The 20,185-nt window shown below is 41.9% G+C and overlaps 2 protein-coding genes across 4 annotated transcripts; one reads left to right on the top strand and one right to left on the bottom strand.

Moving 5' to 3' along the window:
• Positions 1-531: 531 nt before the first annotated feature.
• On the top strand, positions 532-6,681 carry LOC127754289 (auxin response factor 23). Of its 3 annotated transcripts, none has more exons than XM_052279769.1 (15): positions 532-797; positions 896-1,038; positions 1,874-1,969; positions 2,054-2,110; positions 2,217-2,387; positions 2,503-2,587; positions 3,122-3,212; positions 3,299-3,463; positions 3,640-3,759; positions 3,850-3,925; positions 4,003-4,174; positions 4,253-5,196; positions 5,742-5,932; positions 6,024-6,221; positions 6,322-6,681. In XM_052279769.1, exons 1-14 carry the CDS (start codon positions 731-733, stop codon positions 6,205-6,207), a joined length of 2,562 nt encoding a protein of 853 aa, XP_052135729.1. In that variant the 5' UTR covers positions 532-730; the 3' UTR covers positions 6,208-6,221; positions 6,322-6,681. The 3 variants fall into 3 exon arrangements, with proteins under 3 accessions (XP_052135729.1, XP_052135730.1, XP_052135728.1); XM_052279770.1 differs by having other exon boundaries at positions 533-797; positions 899-1,038; positions 6,024-6,226; XM_052279768.1 differs by having other exon boundaries at positions 533-797; positions 6,024-6,226.
• Positions 6,682-16,855: 10,174 nt separating this feature from the next.
• On the bottom strand, positions 16,856-20,085 carry LOC127753947 (transcription factor SCREAM2-like). Its single transcript, XM_052279399.1, has 4 exons — positions 18,917-20,085; positions 17,795-18,022; positions 17,389-17,559; positions 16,856-17,269 (listed from the first exon to the last, which is right to left on the bottom strand). Exons 1-4 carry the CDS (start codon positions 20,006-20,008, stop codon positions 17,186-17,188), a joined length of 1,575 nt encoding a protein of 524 aa, XP_052135359.1. The 5' UTR covers positions 20,009-20,085; the 3' UTR covers positions 16,856-17,185.
• Between the last annotated feature and the right edge of the window lie 100 nt (positions 20,086-20,185).

Raw genomic sequence — 20,185 nt, 5'->3', positions numbered from 1 at the left:
GATTCATCTCGCGGTTTCCAGGCGAGTTATGAAATTATTTATTTTTATTCGTGTTCGAAAAACCTTTCTGATATTCGGTTAAACATATGATGTGACATCTAAAATTTTTTTTTCAGGACTAAACAGACCCTATGTTCTCTTTCCCACTGCTCTAAAAAAAACTAGTAGTAGACAGGAGAGTAGTACAGCCGTATACAACGGCATTAAAGAATCACGAAAATGCCATCGAGGGGACACACCCCGGATCCACCCCCAACACGAATATTTATTGCACCTACCCCCCCTTGTCTGCAGGAGCGAGACAGCCCAAGCTCAACCCCCAACCCACCCAAACCCAAACCCAAACCCACCCAGCCCAGCCCCCATCCCGGTGAAATTATTGCACCCCCTCTGCTTCTTCTTCCTCCCGCCCGCGGTAACCTCACCGCCAACACACACCCACCTCCCCCCCCCCCCCCCCCGCCTTAAAGCTCACACAATTGCTGTGCCAATACTGTTTTTTTTTCTTCTTTTTTCTCGCTTAAATTCACCCAGTAAAAAAAAAATTTAAAACAAAAGAGAGGAGAGGAGAGGAAGAAGAGGAGGTGGTGGAGGAGGAGGAGGAGGAGGAGCTGCTTGTGCTGCTGCTGCGAATCGGAGGGGAATTCGAGGGGGCGGGGGGCGCGAATCCGGCGGGGGAATTCGCGCGATTCGGGCGTGGCCGCGGGGGATGTGAAGATCTGGTGGGGTGATGGCGACGGCGGAGGTCGGCGGCGGCGGCGGTGAGGGGGATGCTGCTGCCGCGGCGGTGGCGCGAGGTGAGCTCCTCTCGGTGGTGGGTGGGCGTGTGTGGGTTTGCGCGTGGGTTTTTTGTGGGCTGGCTTGTGATGCCGGGTTTTGCGCTTTGGGCTTGCAGCAGGCGGCGGCGGCGGCGGAGGAGGAGGAGGAGGGGAGGACGCGCTGTTCACGGAGCTGTGGAGCGCGTGCGCGGGGCCGCTGGTGACGGTGCCGAGGGTTGGGGAGAAGGTGTTCTACTTCCCGCAGGGGCACATCGAGCAGGTGAGTCCGAGTCCGAGCTCGAGGTCGAGCAGAGCGCGCGCCGCCCAATTCGGGCGCGGGGTGGTGGCGGTGGCGGCGGCCGCCTTTCTCGCCTCTCCGCGATTCCCCGCTTTTTATTAGAGAGTTTATTAGTTCCATTTCGATTTCTCTTCCTGGTCCTTTTCCGCCGTTTGATTTTGAGAGTTTTTTTGGTTTTCAACTCTCTTTTCTCTCTCTTCGTGTTTCTGTTGATCCGAGTGGCGTCTTCGGGTTTGAGCTGTTTTGAAGCCACTCGTTTTTTTCTTCTTGACTTGTTCAAATGCTTGAGGTTTTGGTGTTTATGCGTCCTAGCGGCGATGGGAATCTTTTAAGATAAATTTTGGGGGGAATTTGTCTGTGCCGTTGGCGAATTTCGCTTTCTTGAGTTTGTGTCGTGGAATTTTGGCGGGTTTTGAGCATTTTTGGTGATGCGGTTTTGGGGTTTACGTTTTACCTCTCTAAAATTCGAAGTTTTTTCCCAGTTTTTTCGGTTATACTGTATGCAATTCTCTGGTTCGAACTAAGTTTCCGAGTTGTCGCAGTTGCTGAGTGTGAGATTGGAACTATTTGAATGGGGAATTCTGTAGTTTTTGCGCCGGATCGCTTCGCCTATGAGTCGAATTCGGCTTCTTGGTTGCCAAAATTCGGAATTCTGTGTTTTACTTCGCAAAAGAAAAAAAAAACTGGGGATTTTCGTGCTTGGTACTGAACTAGTGATAATTTGTTCTTCCTGCATTCTTGCAAATGTATTTTTTTTCTTGGCTGGAATCAGTGTTTCGGTGGCTGATTTTGGAATTCTTTGCCTGTCCATTTTCAGGTGGAGGCCTCGACCAACCAGGTAGGCGAGCAGCGGATGCAGTTGTACAATCTCCCATGGAAGATCCTGTGTGAGGTTATGAACGTTGAGCTGAAGGTACTTGCTTTGTGTTTCTTGTGAATTCTGAGAGCTTTCATTCTTGGTTGTATGTGTGGTTGACATATATAGCTCTGTTTGTAGGCCGAGCCAGACACCGACGAGGTTTATGCTCAGCTCACTCTGCTTCCTGAATCGAAGGTAAAAAAAAAATGTCTCCAGTTTGCACGCTGTCACTGCTTCATACATTCCGGGATAGAAGTTTTGAGCGTTTTGAAAGGAAAAAAAATGTTGGTCTGTTGTGTAGCAACAAGAAGATAACGGCTCTACTGAGGAGGAGGTGCCTTCTGCTCCAGCAGCTGGGCATGTTAGGCCACGGGTGCACTCATTCTGCAAGACATTGACCGCCTCGGACACGAGCACACATGGCGGCTTCTCGGTGCTGCGACGCCACGCGGACGAATGCCTCCCACCACTGGTTCGTCCCACTGGTTCTTTGACTTGATGTTGTTTTCAGTGATGTACTTGTAGTCCTAGGTCTTACTAGGATGCTTGAGTTGTAGTGATGATCTTTGCTTTGGCTTCTTGATCAGGATATGAGCCGTCAGCCTCCAACACAAGAGCTGGTGGCCAAGGATCTGCACGGTGTGGAATGGCGCTTTCGTCACATATTCAGAGGTGATCACTCTTCCAACATCGTACTTATTTCTCTATTTTCTGAAGGACGTGTGATGCTCACTGCTCTTTGCTAATGAACACAAGTTTCCATGATATCATGACTAGGAGACATCTTTACACTGCTCTTGGGTTGATCGTATAGTGTAAGAACAGTTCTTGCATTTGACTAACCCCTTCATTTATAATATTGGTATTAAATGCACTTTTTTGGTACGATGCCTATCCCGTTTTATCTTGATGGCTTTATTAGAGGGACCAGTTTGTGCTTCCCACAATTTCTTGTGCATTTTTGTTCTTTGCATGGGCCTACACTTGATGGAGTATGGATAACTACAACTTTTGTTGGTTGATGCTGCAGTGGTCGTGCTCTAGTTTCTTAGGACAAGTAGTTTATGCTTCCATATGCCCTTGTGATGTAAGAGTTGTGCTAATTGATTATGTTGTCCTGCCCGAGTTTCGATTGCACCTAGGTTAGAAGGAAGTTAATTTTTTGCTTCAACTCTTCTTGAGCTATATCTTTTTGATCAACATCAGGTCAACCACGAAGACACCTTTTGCAGAGTGGCTGGAGTGTGTTTGTTAGTGCCAAACGGCTTGTTGCTGGGGATGCCTTTATCTTTCTCAGGTTTGATAATTTGACAGTGTTTGCTTTGTCTACCTGTGCTTTCCCCTGTACTGCTTAATAAATATCCCCCTATATGATCTGCACAGAGGTGAGAACGGGGAACTGCGTGTTGGAGTCAGGCGTGCAATGAGGCAGCAAGCTAATGTTCCATCTTCAGTGATATCAAGCCACAGCATGCATCTTGGGGTTCTTGCCACAGCATGGCATGCTGTTAACACAGGGACCATGTTCACTGTCTACTACAAGCCTAGGTTTGTTGTGAAGTTTTTCTGGATTTTATGCACATGATTTTATTTATGCACTTGGGAGCATTGTCTGTTTACTTGTCACCTGAATTCTGAACTGATCTTGCTATGTGATAGAATTAAATTTGTCCGATTGTGCTAGCACTTAAACGCTATCGCTGAAATCTTCTATTTTTCATCAGGACAAGTCCAGCCGAGTTTGTGGTCCCTTACGATCGCTATATGGAATCACTGAAACGAAATTACTCCATTGGGATGAGATTTAAGATGAGGTTTGAAGGTGAAGAGGCTCCAGAGCAAAGGTAGCACTTAGATGGATATGCATTCTACTTTTGACAGGTGATTCCTCTGTATCTGAAACAACCGATTAATCTTTAATGCTCATGCATTAGATTCACTGGGACTATTGTCGGAATGGGGGATTCTGATCCAGCTGGCTGGCCTGAATCAAAATGGCGCTCCCTTAAGGTTTATTTCTTTCGCCACTTTCCATTTAAATAACATTTATTTTCTGAGAATTTCTTACAGTTTTTTGTGTTACTTAGGTGAGATGGGATGAAGCTTCTTCCATACCTCGCCCTGAAAGGGTTTCTCCCTGGCAAATAGAACCTGCTGTAAGCCCTCCTCCTGTCAACCCACTACCAGTTCCAAGAACCAAGAGGCTTCGTCCGAATGCTACCGCTTTGCCGGCTGACTCTTCTGCTATAGCAAAAGAAGGTCAGACCTTGTCATCAATATGAAATCTACAGTATAGCTTCGTTGTCTTTACTAATGCACGTCTTTTCTTCAATCTAGCTGCTACGAAAGTTGTGGTCGAGTCTGAACCAAATGGTACGCAAAGGACCTTCCAGACACAAGAGAATGCAACCCCAAAAAGTGGTTTCGGCAATAGCAGCGAGTTAGAAAGTGCTCAGAAATCAATCATGCGTCCATCTGGATTTGATCGTGAGAAAAATAACACTCCCATACAGTGGAAGCTAGGTTCAGATGGTCGGATGCAGATGAGCAAGCCTGAGAGTTACAGTGAGATGCTATCTGGATTTCAGCCACCTAAAGATGTACAAACCCCACAGGGTTTCTGTTCTTTACCTGAGCAGATTACTGCAGGCCATTCTAACTTCTGGCACACAGTAAATGCTCAGTATCAAGATCAACAGAGCAATCACAATATGTTCCCCAGCTCATGGTCCTTCATGCCTCCAAATACTCGCCTTGGATTAAACAAACAGAACTATTCAATGATTCAGGAAGCTGGTGTGTTGTCTCAAAGGCCTGGAAATACAAAGTTTGGGAATGGAGTTTATGCTGCACTGCCAGGCCGAGGTACTGAGCAATACTCAGGGGGTTGGTTTGGCCATATGATGCCAAATTCCCACATGGATGATACACAGCCACGCCTGATCAAGCCTAAACCTCTGGTTGTTGCCCATGGTGATGTTCAGAAAGCTAAAGGTGCTTCATGCAAACTATTTGGAATTCACCTTGACAGCCCAGCGAAATCTGAACCTTTGAAATCTCCATCAAGTGTTGTATATGATGGGACGCCACAAACACCAGGTGCTACTGAATGGCGCCGACCAGATGTAACTGAAGTAGAGAAATGTTCTGATCCTTCTAAGGCCATGAAGCCACTTGATACTCCGCAACCAGACTCTGTTCCTGAGAAGCCTTCTTCTCAGCAAGCTTCACGAAACATGTCGTGCAAATCACAAGGTGTATCAACTAGAAGCTGCAAGAAGGTACCACTTTCTTGTTATTATTGCACTTATCACCTCTTTGCAATCTCCAAGTTCTTCCTTGTGAATGATTTTAAATAATTCTCCAACAAGTTTTCCTCCCCTCCTAGATATGCCCAATAAGATTAATTTTGGAGCACCTTTGGATATACTTCCTCCGTTTCATATTATAAGACTTTCTAGCATTGCCCACATTCATATATATGTTAATAAATCTAGACGTATATGTGTGTCTAGATTCATTAACATCTATATGAATGTAGGCAATGCTAGAAAGTCTTATAACCTGAAACGGAGGTAGTATTATATTTCAAAGGTCCAAATGTACAAACTTGCTCAGTATTTTTTTTTGCCAAAGTTAATATAGCTCAACTCATTCTCTAATCTCTCCTATAGATGCATAATCAAACCCTTGTTTCTTACATATAATCTTTCCTTCGGAAGCATGTTTGGCACTACTTATACCATCCTCAAGTGCTCAGCTTAATTATTTTTTCTAGATTTTCCCTGTTTTCCAACATGATGGTTGATAAACTATACATTTCCAGGTCCACAAGCAAGGCATTGCACTTGGCAGGTCTGTGGACCTTACAAAGTTTAAGGGCTATGAAGAGTTGATTGCTGAGCTGGATGACATGTTTGATTTCAACGGTGAACTGAAGGGTCCTAAGAAGGAGTGGATGGTTGTCTACACTGACAACGAAGGTGACATGATGCTAGTTGGGGATGATCCCTGGATGTGAGTTAACTCTTAAATGCTTTCCTCATTCGCTGATCTGATTTAATGACATCACAAATGCTGACTGCATCAGACAATCATTCTTGAACAGTGAATTCTGCGACATGGTTCACAAGATCTTCATCTACACAAGAGAAGAGGTCCAGCGGATGAATCCGGGAACCCTGAACTCAAGATCAGAAGATAGTCATGCTAATTCAATGGAAAGGGGCTCAGTCGGCAGAGAAATGCGAGGCTGCTTGTCAACCTCGTCTCTTAATTCTGAGAACTGCTAATGCTTTCCCATCTGGTAACGTGAGTAGTGGCATTTCACCTTTCTTCACTATAACTAGTAAAGTATAAACGGCCTCCGGTGCTCATCTTTGTTCCATCATCTTGCTTTCTGGCAGGTCTTTTGAAGTAACATGGGAGACAAGAACGCGATGCATCGTTATAAGAAAATGCATTTCGTAGTGGAGTTAATGCTTTTTTTCCCCCTTTGATGTATTGGATAAGCCCAAAGTACCCTATTTGTAGATGGTGCTTGTCCTTGGTGGTCAAGTTGCACTCTTATTTGCTGCAGTTTTGGTTTTCTATTTTGGTGAGGTAAGTTGTCAGCCGCCAGTCCTACCATATAAATGTTGGTATGCGTAGAAAAGTAAGCTCAGCCCTCCCACCCTGCACTTCCTCTCTCTCAGCACTAAGCTGCCACCTCCTTGTAAATAGCCCCTGTTTAATTGAGTCTAATATATTATCTACCTTAACTGACATTCCTTTGTTTCATCTTGCTAAATTATAGCAGTAGCCTGGTAAGATTATTGTAGCCCAAATTAACATGTGATCTGAGATTTTATTTTTGCTTTCAGTTTTGCTCCAGTGCAGCCAGATGGAACTGGCTACTTATCATGCTATCTTGCAACCTAAGGTTGTGCATGTATATGGCGTCTTTTTTTTTTTGGGTCAAGTCGTTAGCAGCACGGCGAATCTTAGTGGAATCATGACATTGTGATTCATCCTGAGTGAGTGGCAAATGGTTGAGAGAGATTCTGGTCAGGAACCTGATGATATGTATGTTTGTTGGTGTTTGGCAATGATGGTGATGGGTCCTCCTTTGTGAGAGAGACTTGTGTGTTGAGAGATTTGTTGGTTTGGTGAGAGGCAGGTCTTCTGCTTTGTTTGAATGGCAATGCCAACCCTGAAGGCAGGCAGTGGTGGTCTCTTCTTTTCTTTTCCGCGGTTGGTGCGCGGATTGTAGTAACGCCTACCTCCATTGACCCATGGTGTCACCCACACGATGACACACTGCTGCTCGTCAATGGATGGCATCAACATCAATGGCTAACCGAGTGGCACTGAGCTTGCGGCCCTGTTCTTTTGCGCTAAATTGCTGAATTCCCGAGATAAACTAATCTTGGATAATATGAGATGTTTTCTACTATAACAAATTTGAACGAATCTGAACAAGCCAAGTCTACTCCCTCTGTGTAAAAAAAAAATTTCAAATACTGCTCCCTCTGTCCTTTAATATAAGTGATTTTTATATTTTGCTTGTATTGTTTAACCATTCGTCTTATTTTAAAAAAATTAGAATTATTATTTATTTTATTTGTGACTTACTTTATTATCTAAAGTACTTTAAGAAACGTTTCGTTTTTTATATTTGCACAATTTTTACTTTGGATAATAAAGTATGTCACAAATAAAATAAATAATATTAGGGGATGGAGGATAATAAAGTATGTCACAAATAAAATAAATAATATTAGGGGATGGAGGGAGTAGTTATGAATTTGGACTTGCACATGTTACTTTTGGAGACAAAGGGTGTAGGTCCATTGTACTATAAAATGCTTCGTCTTATTTTAGGTATGTTTATTTTGGGATAGAGGAAGTAGATGATTGACTTATGATAATTAATTGATGGTACAGATGAAAGGAATTAACTATTATAAAGTTGAAAATGATATAAAAACTTTTCTATGAAATCTATATATAGATTTTTTTCCTGAAAAATTCACAATGTTTATAGGAGTTCAGAAAACGTGTGCATCCATCCATAAGAAGAAAAGAACAGCGAATGTACATATGTTAATGCGTGTTGGTCATATGTGTCATGTCGTTTTACATTAGAAAAATGTCAAATGCATTTTGGTCTTCATGTCATGTCGCTTTACATCGGAGAAAACTAATAAAAAAACCACTCCCTCTTCCTCTAAATGTTTAACGCCGTGATTTTTTTTAAACATGTTTGATCATTCATCTTATTCGAAAACTTTTGTGAAATACGAAAATCTATATGTATATATAAAAGTATATTTAACAATGAATCAAATGATAGAAAAAGAATTAATAATTACTTAAATTTTTTAAATAAAATAAACGGTCAAACATGTTTAAAAAAGTTAACAGCGTTAAATATTTAGGGATCGAGGGATTGAGGGATTACTACTAGTAGCCTCCATGGGTGCCATATCCATGGTGGATTTAGGAGTAGTTTGGTTGTTCCAGAAATGGATGGACACGAGAGTTGTTGGTGGCATGGACGAGCAGGCAAGCAACCCGGCCGGCTGAATCTGCACGGTACGCAGGAAGAGGACGACCGACGCGTGCGTGCGTGAAGACCGGCTGAATGTGCACGTAACATCCACTCGGTCGGCCTGGTTGCAGGCCTCGAGAGCCCAATCGCAATCGACGCAGCACTTTTGGCTGTCCTCTCTCGGCGAAAATGCTAATTAGCCATCACGTTTCTGGTTCAGAAATCATTCGCGCGTGACTGATGGCTAATTAGCATTTTTGCCGAGAGAAATAGTAAAAACGAAGATGTGCGCATACTCACCCCTACGAGAGATGACAAAAAGTTATCACAGACGTCTCGCTATCGAAGGGTACGCTGTCTACTACTGAGAGAATAGTTAGCCGTAAATATAAGCATCCGTATGTCAAGTTTATGGTTTAAACTCAGGTGAGCTGGTTCCACCACGAGAAACACCTAATCAGTTGAGCTGTGCTCACTCCGCGTACAAATTTTATATGCGTATGTCTAGACCTTTTGTATGTTCAAAGTATATGTGTAAAACCTATGCATATACAAAGATTTTTATAGTTGAATATACCTGTAGACTTCATGTATACACATACGTACGTATGTATATACATTATACGTATAAACTTTACATATATACACATGTATATGTATATATAAATTTTATGTTTGCGTGTACACACACATACATATAGGGATAGGGGAGGCCCAGGTGCGATCAGCCGCACATTAGCCACCCCTCTCTCTCTCGCCGTGTCATCCAGGATATATACCACTCGATCGATGGCATGGCCATGACTCATGAGCCTAGGATACAAACAAATTTGAGGATACATACAAATTAAAACGAGTTGACTATTATAAAGTCGGAAGATAATTTAAACTAGTTTTTCCAAAAACATATTCATATATATGCTTCTAAAAAATCATAATGATTAACTAGGAGCTCAGAAAGTCCATCCATCCATTCATTCTTGAGAAGAAAAGAACAGCTTATGTATACATGCCAATGCACTGCTAAGCAATCTACTAATCTTCATAAACTAAGGTCTTGCTTAGTTGAGGAAAATATTTAAGTTTGGTTGTCACATCGGATATACAGACACACTTGAAGTGTTAAACGTAGTCTACTAACAAAACAAATTATAGATTCTGCCATGAAACTGCGAGACAAATTTATTAAGTCTAATTAATCCATCATTAGCAAATGATTACTGTAGCACCACATTGTCAAATCATGGCGCAATTAGGCTTAAAAGATTTGTCTCGTAATTTACACGGAAATTATGTAATTGGTTTTTTTTTCATATTTAATACTCTATGTATACGTCTTAACTTTTTTTTTTTGAAAGGACATGCGTAACATTCGGTACGATAGATAAAAAAGTTTTTGTTTTGGGAAGCCTAAAATACCCTAGTGTACTGTACAAAATGTGCACGGAACGCAGGAAGGGGAGGAGGACAACGACGGAATGTGAATGACAGTAGTCGGGTTGGTCGCCGCATCTGCTCCGTCTCACGATATAAGAGATTTTGAGCTTTTGTTTGTAACGTTTGATCCCTCGTCTTATTTAAATTTTTTTTGCAAATATAGAAAATAAAAAGTTGTGCTTAAAGTATCGTGGATAATAAAGTAAGTCATGAATAAAATAAATAATAATTTTAAAAAATTTTAAATAAGATGAGTGATCAAATGTTACAAGTTGTATTATGGGACGGAGGGAGTACCATCGAAACCGACGTGTTTTGCTGCCTCTCTTGCCGTGTCATCAGGGACATATATCTCTCTCTACGTGGCAGCAACCTAAGGTAGAAATAAGCTGGAACTGAATTAATCGGTGAGCCTATTTATTTAATTTTAAGTGATCGGATTATCCACTTATTTAGCCTGTAAAATGGGTTCATGGGTTGATTCATTTACGGCCTTAATTACGTAGGAATTTTTTTTACTGAATTTTGGTGGTGCTGAGGATTGGAGTGAATCACTTTCTAACTGAAGAGTTGGATACACTTGAATCTCAGTTCAGTTGGTACATGCAGCGGGCAAATCTACATCAGATTTTCTTGCAGTACTCTGAAGCTGCAGATAAACATTTCCCAGAGTGCGTGTATATATACCACATTAAGGACTGATAGTCATCTGCATGTACTCCCGGAGGAGACTACCGCTCGGACGTCCGATGCAACGCAAAATATCGGACGCTATCAGAGTACTACGTCAGCAAGTTGATCACATGACTGTTACCTGATGATACTATATGCATGTATTGATTAACATATATTAGTAACCTTTGAGATGATTTATTTTCCAAACTATTTATCTTATTGTCATTCTGATCATATGGTTGTATTCCTTATAATTAAACCTTTACAACAAGATCTCACGCAGTTATATTTTTATTGAAAAATTATATATGTTTCAATCATTAAGATTTAATGTTTCACGTGTTAGAAATAAATGTTTCATATATAATTTGATTATGTTGCACATTTTAAGCTTTTTATCTGAATGATGTTTTACTGTTGTACACGGGATCAATAAATATATTATGATGTTTCATTACTTATTTGTGAATGTTGCACATCATATTATTTGAATGTTTCATCAAGTATATTATTATGTGCAACTGTCACAAAGAATTAGTGAACATTAAAAAATATCTATTAAAACATTTAAATAATACTATGAGCAACATTTTGTTGCAACAGTAAACTTAAAATTTATTACAAAGTGAAATTCCATTGAAACACTATTTCTCACACATGAAAAAATCCAATTGCACCTGATGAAAAACACACATACACACACATATATATTTTTCTCATTACAAATATAATTATATGAGATCTTATTACAGTGATCTTGCTAGAACATGGAAAAACACCACGTGCAACATTACAAATAACTATGTGAAACATCAACCAATATTTATTGAAACATTCCAATAACACTTTGTGCAACACTAAAAAGAGTCAGAAAAAAGTCATCGGAATACAATGGTGTGAGATCTTGTTCCGAAGATTTAATTATAATGAATCAAAATATATAATTTATTCATAGTTTGGATAAATAGTTGGAGAGAAAAAAAGTTTGAATTCTCAATCATTATGAAACAGTTTCCTAAATCTGACCGTATGCACCTACCCCAAGATGTGAACGTCCGATTTTTTCCTTCCGCCCGGACGGCTGATTTGAAGCATTCTCCTGTACTCCCTCCTGTCATCTTTGTTTGATGCCGAGGGAGTTAAGTTTACTTCTGGCATCAAATAAAAATAACCGAAGGGATTAGTATGTCACTAGAAACTAGTCTTGCATGGTACTACTACACCCTCCGTTTAAAAAGGTTTAATCCTAACAACAAATATGAACAAAAAACATATCGAGATTTATAGTTCGAATTGATTTTGTTATAGAGAGAGTGCATATTGCACATGCTAACTACTTAAGCTAGGGTATTAATAGGATATTAAGCTATGGTTAGCGCACTATGCATAAGTGATATATAGAAATATTTGTATAATGTATAGGATATGTCAAAAACTCTAGAATGGGACCCGCACCATAGGTATTAATAGGGGTTGCTAACAAGCCAACTCAACTCCACTCGTGAAAACTTTTAAGTTAACGAGCTAGCTTAGCTTGATTCATTGATATAACGAGTTAAAAATGCAACTCGACTCGACTCTTTAAAAAATCCAAGGTAATTCATTGAACCATTAAACTCGTTACATCGAAATACAAGGTTTAAAATTCATGTGCAGTATGATTTGTGAAGCTACGACCAATAATATTATGATTGACATGCTATGTATCATGACTCATAAGATTGTGCTGCAATGAATAATTATGAGTTTAAGACCTTTACACCACTAAAATATGGACAATTAACTTCTATCTTAATGCATTATAAGCTTGTTGGTATTTGTTACGATCACATATAAATCTGCAAGCATACATTTCACCCGTGAGTATTTAGGGTATTGTTATTTGTTTTTCCAAAGGGAAGATGGCAGTATAAATAATAGATCAATACGTTCATAATCATAGTATATATCATGAGTAATATTTAATAGCCTAGCAAGGATAAATGATAATAATAATAACAAGGTAGTGTGACACATAAAAATCATCTCTATAAATAATAAACTATATTATGAAGAAGGACAACAGAGAGTTATGGTTTCATATGTACTTTTACACTTACAATGCTTAGATTATACTCAAACATACATATGCTTATATAATGTTAGGACTTAGTTCTAAGCATCTAGTCACTACTGAGAGACCACTCTTTACTGTGCCAACGTGGTTATAGCATTTTAAGAACTCTTACGTCGTACCCGAATATGAAGGATTACAAAGAATGAACATGACTGTCGCCACCTGCCGGCTACCTCTATAACCCATGGGGCACACCTGCTTCCAATGACATTTAATCAACCTAAGCACCATGCATACATTGCTAAATAATACAACTAATTCCCCCAGAACTACCATCCTTCGGATGAAGGATGGATAAGTTAGATCTAGTGCAATCCATTAAGATCATTGGACCGATGTAATGTCATAGATCAACAATGCTAAACAAGTGAATCATATGAAAGAAATATAAACTACTCATTGAACATATAACTATCAAAGCAATATATGAACTATGGACACTAATAACTAAAGAAGATAATTTCATTATTAAGCTCATAATCTTACAAAGAGAGAAAAGTACTAAGGACATATCTGAATCTCTGTGGATACTAGGAAACTGAAGAACTACTCTAAGCCTAAACTCCACTAATCTAGAGAGTAATACAAATGAGAAATATAGGTATTGCTTCTTTAGTGCGTTGTGAAGTGAGAGCTTCTCCTCCTTTTATAGCCTCCAATGACAGTTGCAAATGTCGGTTTGTGAAGTAGGTTCACCCATAACGGAACCAATTAGGAGCCGCCATGTGGACGGTGGTGGTGAGGGTGCCATCCCTGGTTCGGCTGAGCCAGGGCAACCACCTTAGCCCACCGACCTTTTCCCAAAGGCTATCATATGGGTCTCTAGGACAATGCACGATGGATTGGCCTAAGATATGTCGGTTTGGTTTGACTTATAGGCCCTTCATCCTTGTGCTCTCTCATTATTAGCCGAAGATGTGTTTCTTTGTATGTCAGCTCATTTTCTCCTTCACTTAAGTATGTAATCCTCGCGTCCATAGTATTATCCAACAACAAACGGAACTACATTATTTGAAACTAATATACATGCAAGAAATGCTATTTTCCTTTTATTTATCGAGATAATTGATGGTCAAAATTGAGTTCACCTAAATATTGCTGGTGCAATCTGGTACAGAGACTTAAGTTGAGTTTGAATCGGCAGTCAGGCTTAGATTTTAGTGGCATACAAAATAAGACAATTCATTAGCACATAATTAATTGAGTATTAAATATTATAAATTTTAAAATAGAGTTATTTGATTTTTAAAAGAACTTCTATATAAAAAGTATTTTGAAAATACATCACTTAATAGTTTTGGAAGTGAAGAAGGAAAATGCAAACTCATTACCAAACTCGGCTATGTTCAGGAGAGCGGTTTGGCAGAAACTTTTTATGGCACGCGAAACGAGGAAATCATTAGTGTATGATTAATCAAGTATTAATTATTACAAATTTTTTTAAAAAATTTATGTTATTTTCAGAAGAAAACTTTTATATATAAAACTTTTGCACTAAATATGCCGTTTACATTATCTGTTTCATAATGTAAGTCATTCTAGCATTTCTCACGTTCATATTGATGTTAATGAATCTAGACATATATATCTATCTAGATTCATCAACATTAATATGAATGTGGAAAATGCTAAAATGACTTATATTGTGAAACAGAGGAGTAGCAGCTTAACAAACGTACTTACAACGAGAAAGTAGCTGATCCGATAATCTGTTAGCAACGCAACCTAGGCCTCCCTAAAACGGAGCAATTTTGTGGGAAGTGAACTATCTCCTGTTAAATCCATGGGATTGAAAGGAGTTACAAATGAAGTTAGGACCTCTCGCCCTCTGATTCTATACTACTGCTCTTTATGCTGCACTTAACCCTGAAGCTGTTATAGGCTGTGTTTAGTTCCTTCTAAAGTTGAAAGTTTGGGTTGAAATTGGTACGATGTGATTGAAAAGTTGTGTATGTATATGATATGTTGATGTGATGGAAAAAGTTGAAAGCACAGCCATACAAACATGGGTGATGTGCTTTCAACACTAGAATCCTTGCTGGTGAAAGAATAGGGATCTAACTGCTGCTACTGGTACTTTAAGTGTCCACGTGCATGACTAATAAGATTACTCAAAAAATATTATTTTATTTTAAAACATAACCATTTCTATCGTGATATTTTTTTCCCAGATATATAATCAAATATTGTTATATTTTAAGACGTAGGGAGTGAACAGTTAGTTGGCATGGTTAATCCTATTGTGCTGATTCATAGCCATCCTTCAATCTATAGTTGTCGAAGACTCACATGCCATCTTCTTCGTACCTACAGCTGGGTTCTTTTCAGATGTTTGCAACGGCTAATTAGTCGTACATAAAACGAGAAACGTAATTAGCAATTGATTAATTAAGTATTAATATACAAAAATTTCATGAATAAATTTATTAGATTTTTTAAACAAAGATTTCACGTAAAATGCACCGTTTAACAGTTTGAAAAGCGTACTAACGGAAATCGAGCAGTAGTCAAGCTGCAATAGCTGAAAAGAACACAGCCAAATTTCGCCCAAAACATCTGAACTTTTTTATAAGTCTTTGCTGCGCATGCCATCTTCTACCTACCTAAATTTCACTCAAAACATCTGAACATTTTTTTGTAGGTGGTTGCCGCACTTTTGGCGCAAATTTGTGGCAACAGTGCCAAAAACACGGCTACACAGTCCACTACAGCCAAGACAAGCAAAAAACCCAAACATTCAGTTCTTCTCTTTCTTTCTTTCCTCCATCCATTTGGGAGGCTTTTACCGCGCCAGTCGCCGTCGCCGTCGCCGACGCCGACGACGACGGGTAGATCCAGCTGCACATGCGCCGGAGTGACTGCAGCCTCTGACAAGGGTCACACTAACTGACACCGCCGCCGCCGATCTCTCTCTCTCTCTCTCTCTCTCCTCATTCCGGCGAGCCAAGCACAGGAAGGGAGTGAACCGCGTTCAATGCGATCGGGCTTGATTGATTGAATGAATGAAATCGAACGATCGATCGTTCTCCCCCCGCAGCTGCGCCGTCGCAGAGCCTCATGATTGGGTTCTGGCCGGCCGGCGAGCGGCGGCGCCGTTCTTGCTGCAGAGCAGAGCAAATGGATCGAATCGTCCTGAAATTCCATTCTCGATCCTGACAAGTGACGGCAGTTCTTGATTTCATGGCCAGTTGTACTGTGCGTACTACCTTCTCTGCAAGATTTGATTGGGGCCTCACTCAGAAACTCTTCTGGATGCAACTGCAATCAAGTTCAGAAACTCTTCTGGATACAAAAAGGATTATGGTATAAAATTTTGTCACACTAAGATTCAATGTTGGGCACGTGAAACGAGAGATCCGTTTGAAAAATATATTTATTATGTACTTTAAAGTAAACTCTATATATAAAGTTTTTGTACGAAATGCATCATTTAGCAGTTTAAAAAGCGTGCTAATGAAAACCAAGATAAAATATGTATCTTAATCAGGAAAAAAAAAGGTTTGAGTACAGAATTTTTGGATGTAAGCAATTATGAAATGAATCTTATTATACCTTTTCTTTTTATTACACAAAAGACGCATACATACACCACGCATGAGTGTGCCACCAGATACACGCTAAACCGTTGTAATAAAAATTTATTTATTTCTTTTTTTTAAGGATGAAGGCAAAAAATGTAACTGAAGAAGCACTAGAAAACATTGAAAACCAACTTCGAACCCTGAATCCAGGGATCAGTCCAGCTGGTTTTCAGAAACCATGGGTAGGATGCAGCTTTACCATTGTTGTTGTTTCTGCATTTCTAGCTCAATTAACACAGGCATTAACAAGTGATTTTTTTGAAAGAAAACAGTAACATATGTTTTACTACACTAACAAATTCTGTCAGTTTCTTTCAAAAGAAAACCCAGCTTTTATTGGAGAGCAGCCAAATCCAGCGCTGCTAATGGCAGGATGCAGTGAAGACGTTCTTGGTCCTGCACAATACAAGGACCACTTTGCCTTGCTTCCTTCCAAATAACTGTCCTGAAATCTCTCACCATATGTTACTGTTACTCAAAACATTATACAGTAACAGCTTTAGTCTTTTACAAACCCAACAAACAGCACAAAGCCACAGAAAACATATGACAAGCACCATCACGCAAGGAAAAGGATGGATCACAGACAGGATTTGAGCTGTTCTTGGAATGATCCTGTTTCTTTGCCTGTTAATTGATAGGAATTCATCTTCAGACTTACACAAGACGAAAACATGTACCGGGAAGTAAAAAAAACAGGCAGAAGGTTTCAAAACACAATGTTAAAGCACCAAGAGACTACTGACATTATTTTTTTTGGGGACTCTAAATACTGGAAGATAAACTGGTTCAGCAAGCCCTGAGCAGGTCTAAAACTACTAAAAAGAGGAACTTCCTTCTGTCGAAAATGCCACATGACCCGGAAACACCGGTACTTTGTCAATTCCTGAGCTACTCTGTCCTTTGGAGTTTGATTGAGCTCTCCTGTCCTAGATCATGGTATGGAACCCGGCGGACTGCATCAGAACGGCCTTGATTTCTTCAGGCAACAGCCCAGGGCCGTCCTTGCATTGCTGCATTAAAATTGAGCAATTGTCAGTTCAAATTGAGTTTCAGTACCATCACCACTATCCTTCAGGATACTATATCGAAATGCTAGTTCTGAAAATGAGCATAGAATTTTATGCATTACCTCAGCCTTAAAAATATCCAACGTAAAGCCATTGAAGCAACTGATTACAGCTTGCTGGACATCGAGACCAAGGCCTTCGACGGCCCTCATGGCGGAGAGCAGTAGACCGGGCCTCCGAGCACAGAACATGTGGATATTGACAGCCCGGCCTTCCCTCAGCCTAACCTCAACCTTTTGCAAGATGTAGAAAAAAAGGTCAGAAAGTGTGTCAAATGCTTGATCAGGTTGGCAATAGTTAGAAAATCTGATGCATAAATCAACCACATTGCACATTTTACTGTCTACTACTTATCAACCGCATAATTATACCAATGACAATGCAATTCCTTTTCTGATATGCAGGTTATCTCATCTGAAACAAGCTATACTCTCATCTGGTGACATTCAGAAGATAGGAGATACTGACCCTTGGCTGTTGTCCAGTGGGGCTTGGCAATGCACTTGGGCAGATCTCTTCCTTGATGCGGGACGGCAATGTGGGCAGCGTCGGTGTCAGGGGATGGAAGCTTGTGGGTGTTGGAGGCAATGACGACGTCGCGGGGGACGACTCGAGCTCATTCTGAAGATCATTGATCTTCTGCAGCAGCTCCTTCAGGTACTCAATCGCGTCGCCGAGAATGGAAGCCCTGTCCATCTACCAATTGCAAACACATATAATCATCTTATTGCTAAATCATCACAAGTATAATGCATCACTATAGAATTGCTTTCATATGAATGATATTAGTAGTACCAGCAAGAGGAAATGTGAAAAAGGAAACAATGTCAGTATTCAGGAACAGATAACAGATGATGCAGTGCAGTATACTAACTCATTCTCTCCCACTGTCTCAACACAAAATAAAAGGTAGTAAAAGAAAATAGAGCAACTCATTTTTTATACAACAAAATACTGAAAGATTCTCTGACTACTAAAACTAAACTAAAACACAGTTATGTAGGGCATGGCTTTTTATTGTTTTTCTGCAATCTGTCTACAAGTCTACTCGATTGACTGGAAACTGAACAGGAGGCAGCAGAGACAGGTAGTGACAGTGTGATGGACAGTAAAAATTCCCATGCAGACATCTTATGAACAGAAGTCACATTTAATTCTTGTAACCAGCAACGACTAGGACAATTGAAGTCATTCTATCTACTCCTTCCTAAAGACAATCAAAGTTCCTAACAGAACATAGAACTAGAAGCTAGAATTTCTGTAAATGAAACAAAATCCTTCCAAAGTTGGTGTATATCCACAATTTGACATGAACAATCGCAACTGAAATGCATGCCGTTGGCTATAAAAAATAGTTCATCAAACTCATATACTTGAAGTTCAGAAATTCAAATCATAAGTAGAACTTATATCATGCAAGAATATTGGTCGCAATGCTAACCACAGAATTTATTTTCCCCTTTCCACTCTTCATGGCAAAGAAAACACACAAAATTCGACCAAAATTACGCATTCCCTAAAATTCGCCAGAATTAAGAACTTTTTGAGAGATTTCATGAGAATTGGGAGAGCAGGAGAAGGAATCCTGACCTTGCTGATCTTGGGCACGACGGAGCGGAGCATGTAGAGGCGGTCGTTGAGCTTCTTCCGGCGGCGGCGCTCCGCCATGAGGTTCTTGGCCGGCATCCCCTTCTTCTTCCCCTTCCCGTCGCCGGTGACCGTGCTGTTGGCGTTCGACTCCTTCTTGGCGCCGCTGTCCTCGCCGCCCCTGGCGTCCTCGGAGTCGTAGTTGAGGCCGCCCGACGCGTCGATGCTGAGGCCGTCGTCGTCGCCGTCGTCGAGCACCATGTCGGCGCCGTCGGCGGACAGCGCGCTCGCGCCCGCGCCCGCGGCGGCCTTGCGCTTCTTGTCGTCGTCGTCCTCGCCGGCGTTGCGGCGGAGCGCGCGCTTCTGGAACAGCGTCGGCTGCGCGCCCACGGGCGGGACGATCTCCAGCGGCCGCAGCACCGCCGCCTTGCCGCGCCCGGAGAACGGGGCGGTGTTGCTCACGTGCGCCGAGGCGGACGCCGCCGCCGCCGCCGCCGACGAGGAGGAGGAGCTGCCCCCGGTGTTCACGGCGCCCGCGTCGAACATGTCGAACCCGGCGAGCCCGCCGAACTCCGGCATTTGGGACGCCGCGGTGCCGAACCCGCCGAACGTGCCGAGGAACCCCGCGTTCCCGACGGGGAGCAGCGCGGTGTTCGACGCGTTCCCGCCGCCAAGAAACGACACCACGTCGCCGCCGCCGCCAACGCCGCCGCAGGCGACCCCGAGGTCGAACCCGGAGACGTCGAACGGCGCGGCCGCGGCGCCCATGTTGAGCAGCGAGAACTGCTGCCCATGCCCACCACCAGACGTCCCCGCCCCAATCCCGCCATGGACGGACGACAAACCCAGCATCATGGACCCATGCGCGCCACCACCACCACCACCCGCCGCGTCGAAGTACCAGTCCTCATCGAGCAGCGGCGCCGGCGCCTGCGCCGCGCGGAACCCGGCGCCGCCCGCGGCTGCGGCCGCCAACGCCATGAGATGCTGGTCGTGGTGGTGCTGCTCCTGCCCAGGCGGCGCCGCCTGCCCGTGTTCTTGGTCGCCGCCGCCGTCGTCCTGCATCCACATGGCTCCGTGAAACCGCGGCAGCATCGCCGCGGCGGCAATGGCGGTGGGGTGGGGAAGGAGATGGCAGAGCTGCAGAGGTGCAGAGAGCTCGCTGGCTATGGCGGTATTTGTATGGAGGGGAGAGCACTCTACTGCTGGCTGGCTGCCATTGCTGCAGCTGTTGGAGGAGAGAGAGAGAAAGAGGTGTGAAATTACTGGAAT

The sequence above is a fragment of the Oryza glaberrima genome, chromosome 11 (genome assembly GCF_000147395.1).
Source record: "Oryza glaberrima chromosome 11, OglaRS2, whole genome shotgun sequence".
NCBI classification, from domain to species: Eukaryota; Viridiplantae; Streptophyta; class Magnoliopsida; order Poales; family Poaceae; genus Oryza; species Oryza glaberrima.
The sequence above is the reverse complement of the archived record's forward strand: the minus strand, read 5'-3'. Positions and strand labels throughout refer to the sequence as shown.

Excerpts from the sequence above, each read along its gene's own strand:
- LOC127754289 (XM_052279769.1), top strand. The coding sequence starts at position 731 with ATGGCGACGGCGGAGGTCGGCGGCGGCGGCGGTGAGGGGGATGCTGCT. Across the intron at positions 3,464-3,639 it reads ACTGTCTACTACAAGCCTAG|GACAAGTCCAGCCGAGTTTG; the intron begins GTTTGTTGTGAA and ends ATTTTTCATCAG. Across the intron at positions 4,175-4,252 it reads TTCTGCTATAGCAAAAGAAG|CTGCTACGAAAGTTGTGGTC; the intron begins GTCAGACCTTGT and ends TCTTCAATCTAG.
- LOC127753947 (XM_052279399.1), bottom strand. The coding sequence starts at position 20,008 with ATGCTGCCGCGGTTTCACGGAGCCATGTGGATGCAGGACGACGGCGGC. Across the intron at positions 18,023-18,916 it reads TCGTGCCCAAGATCAGCAAG|ATGGACAGGGCTTCCATTCT; the intron begins GTCAGGATTCCT and ends TGCAATTGGTAG. Across the intron at positions 17,270-17,388 it reads TGGATATTTTTAAGGCTGAG|CAATGCAAGGACGGCCCTGG; the intron begins GTAATGCATAAA and ends ATTTTAATGCAG.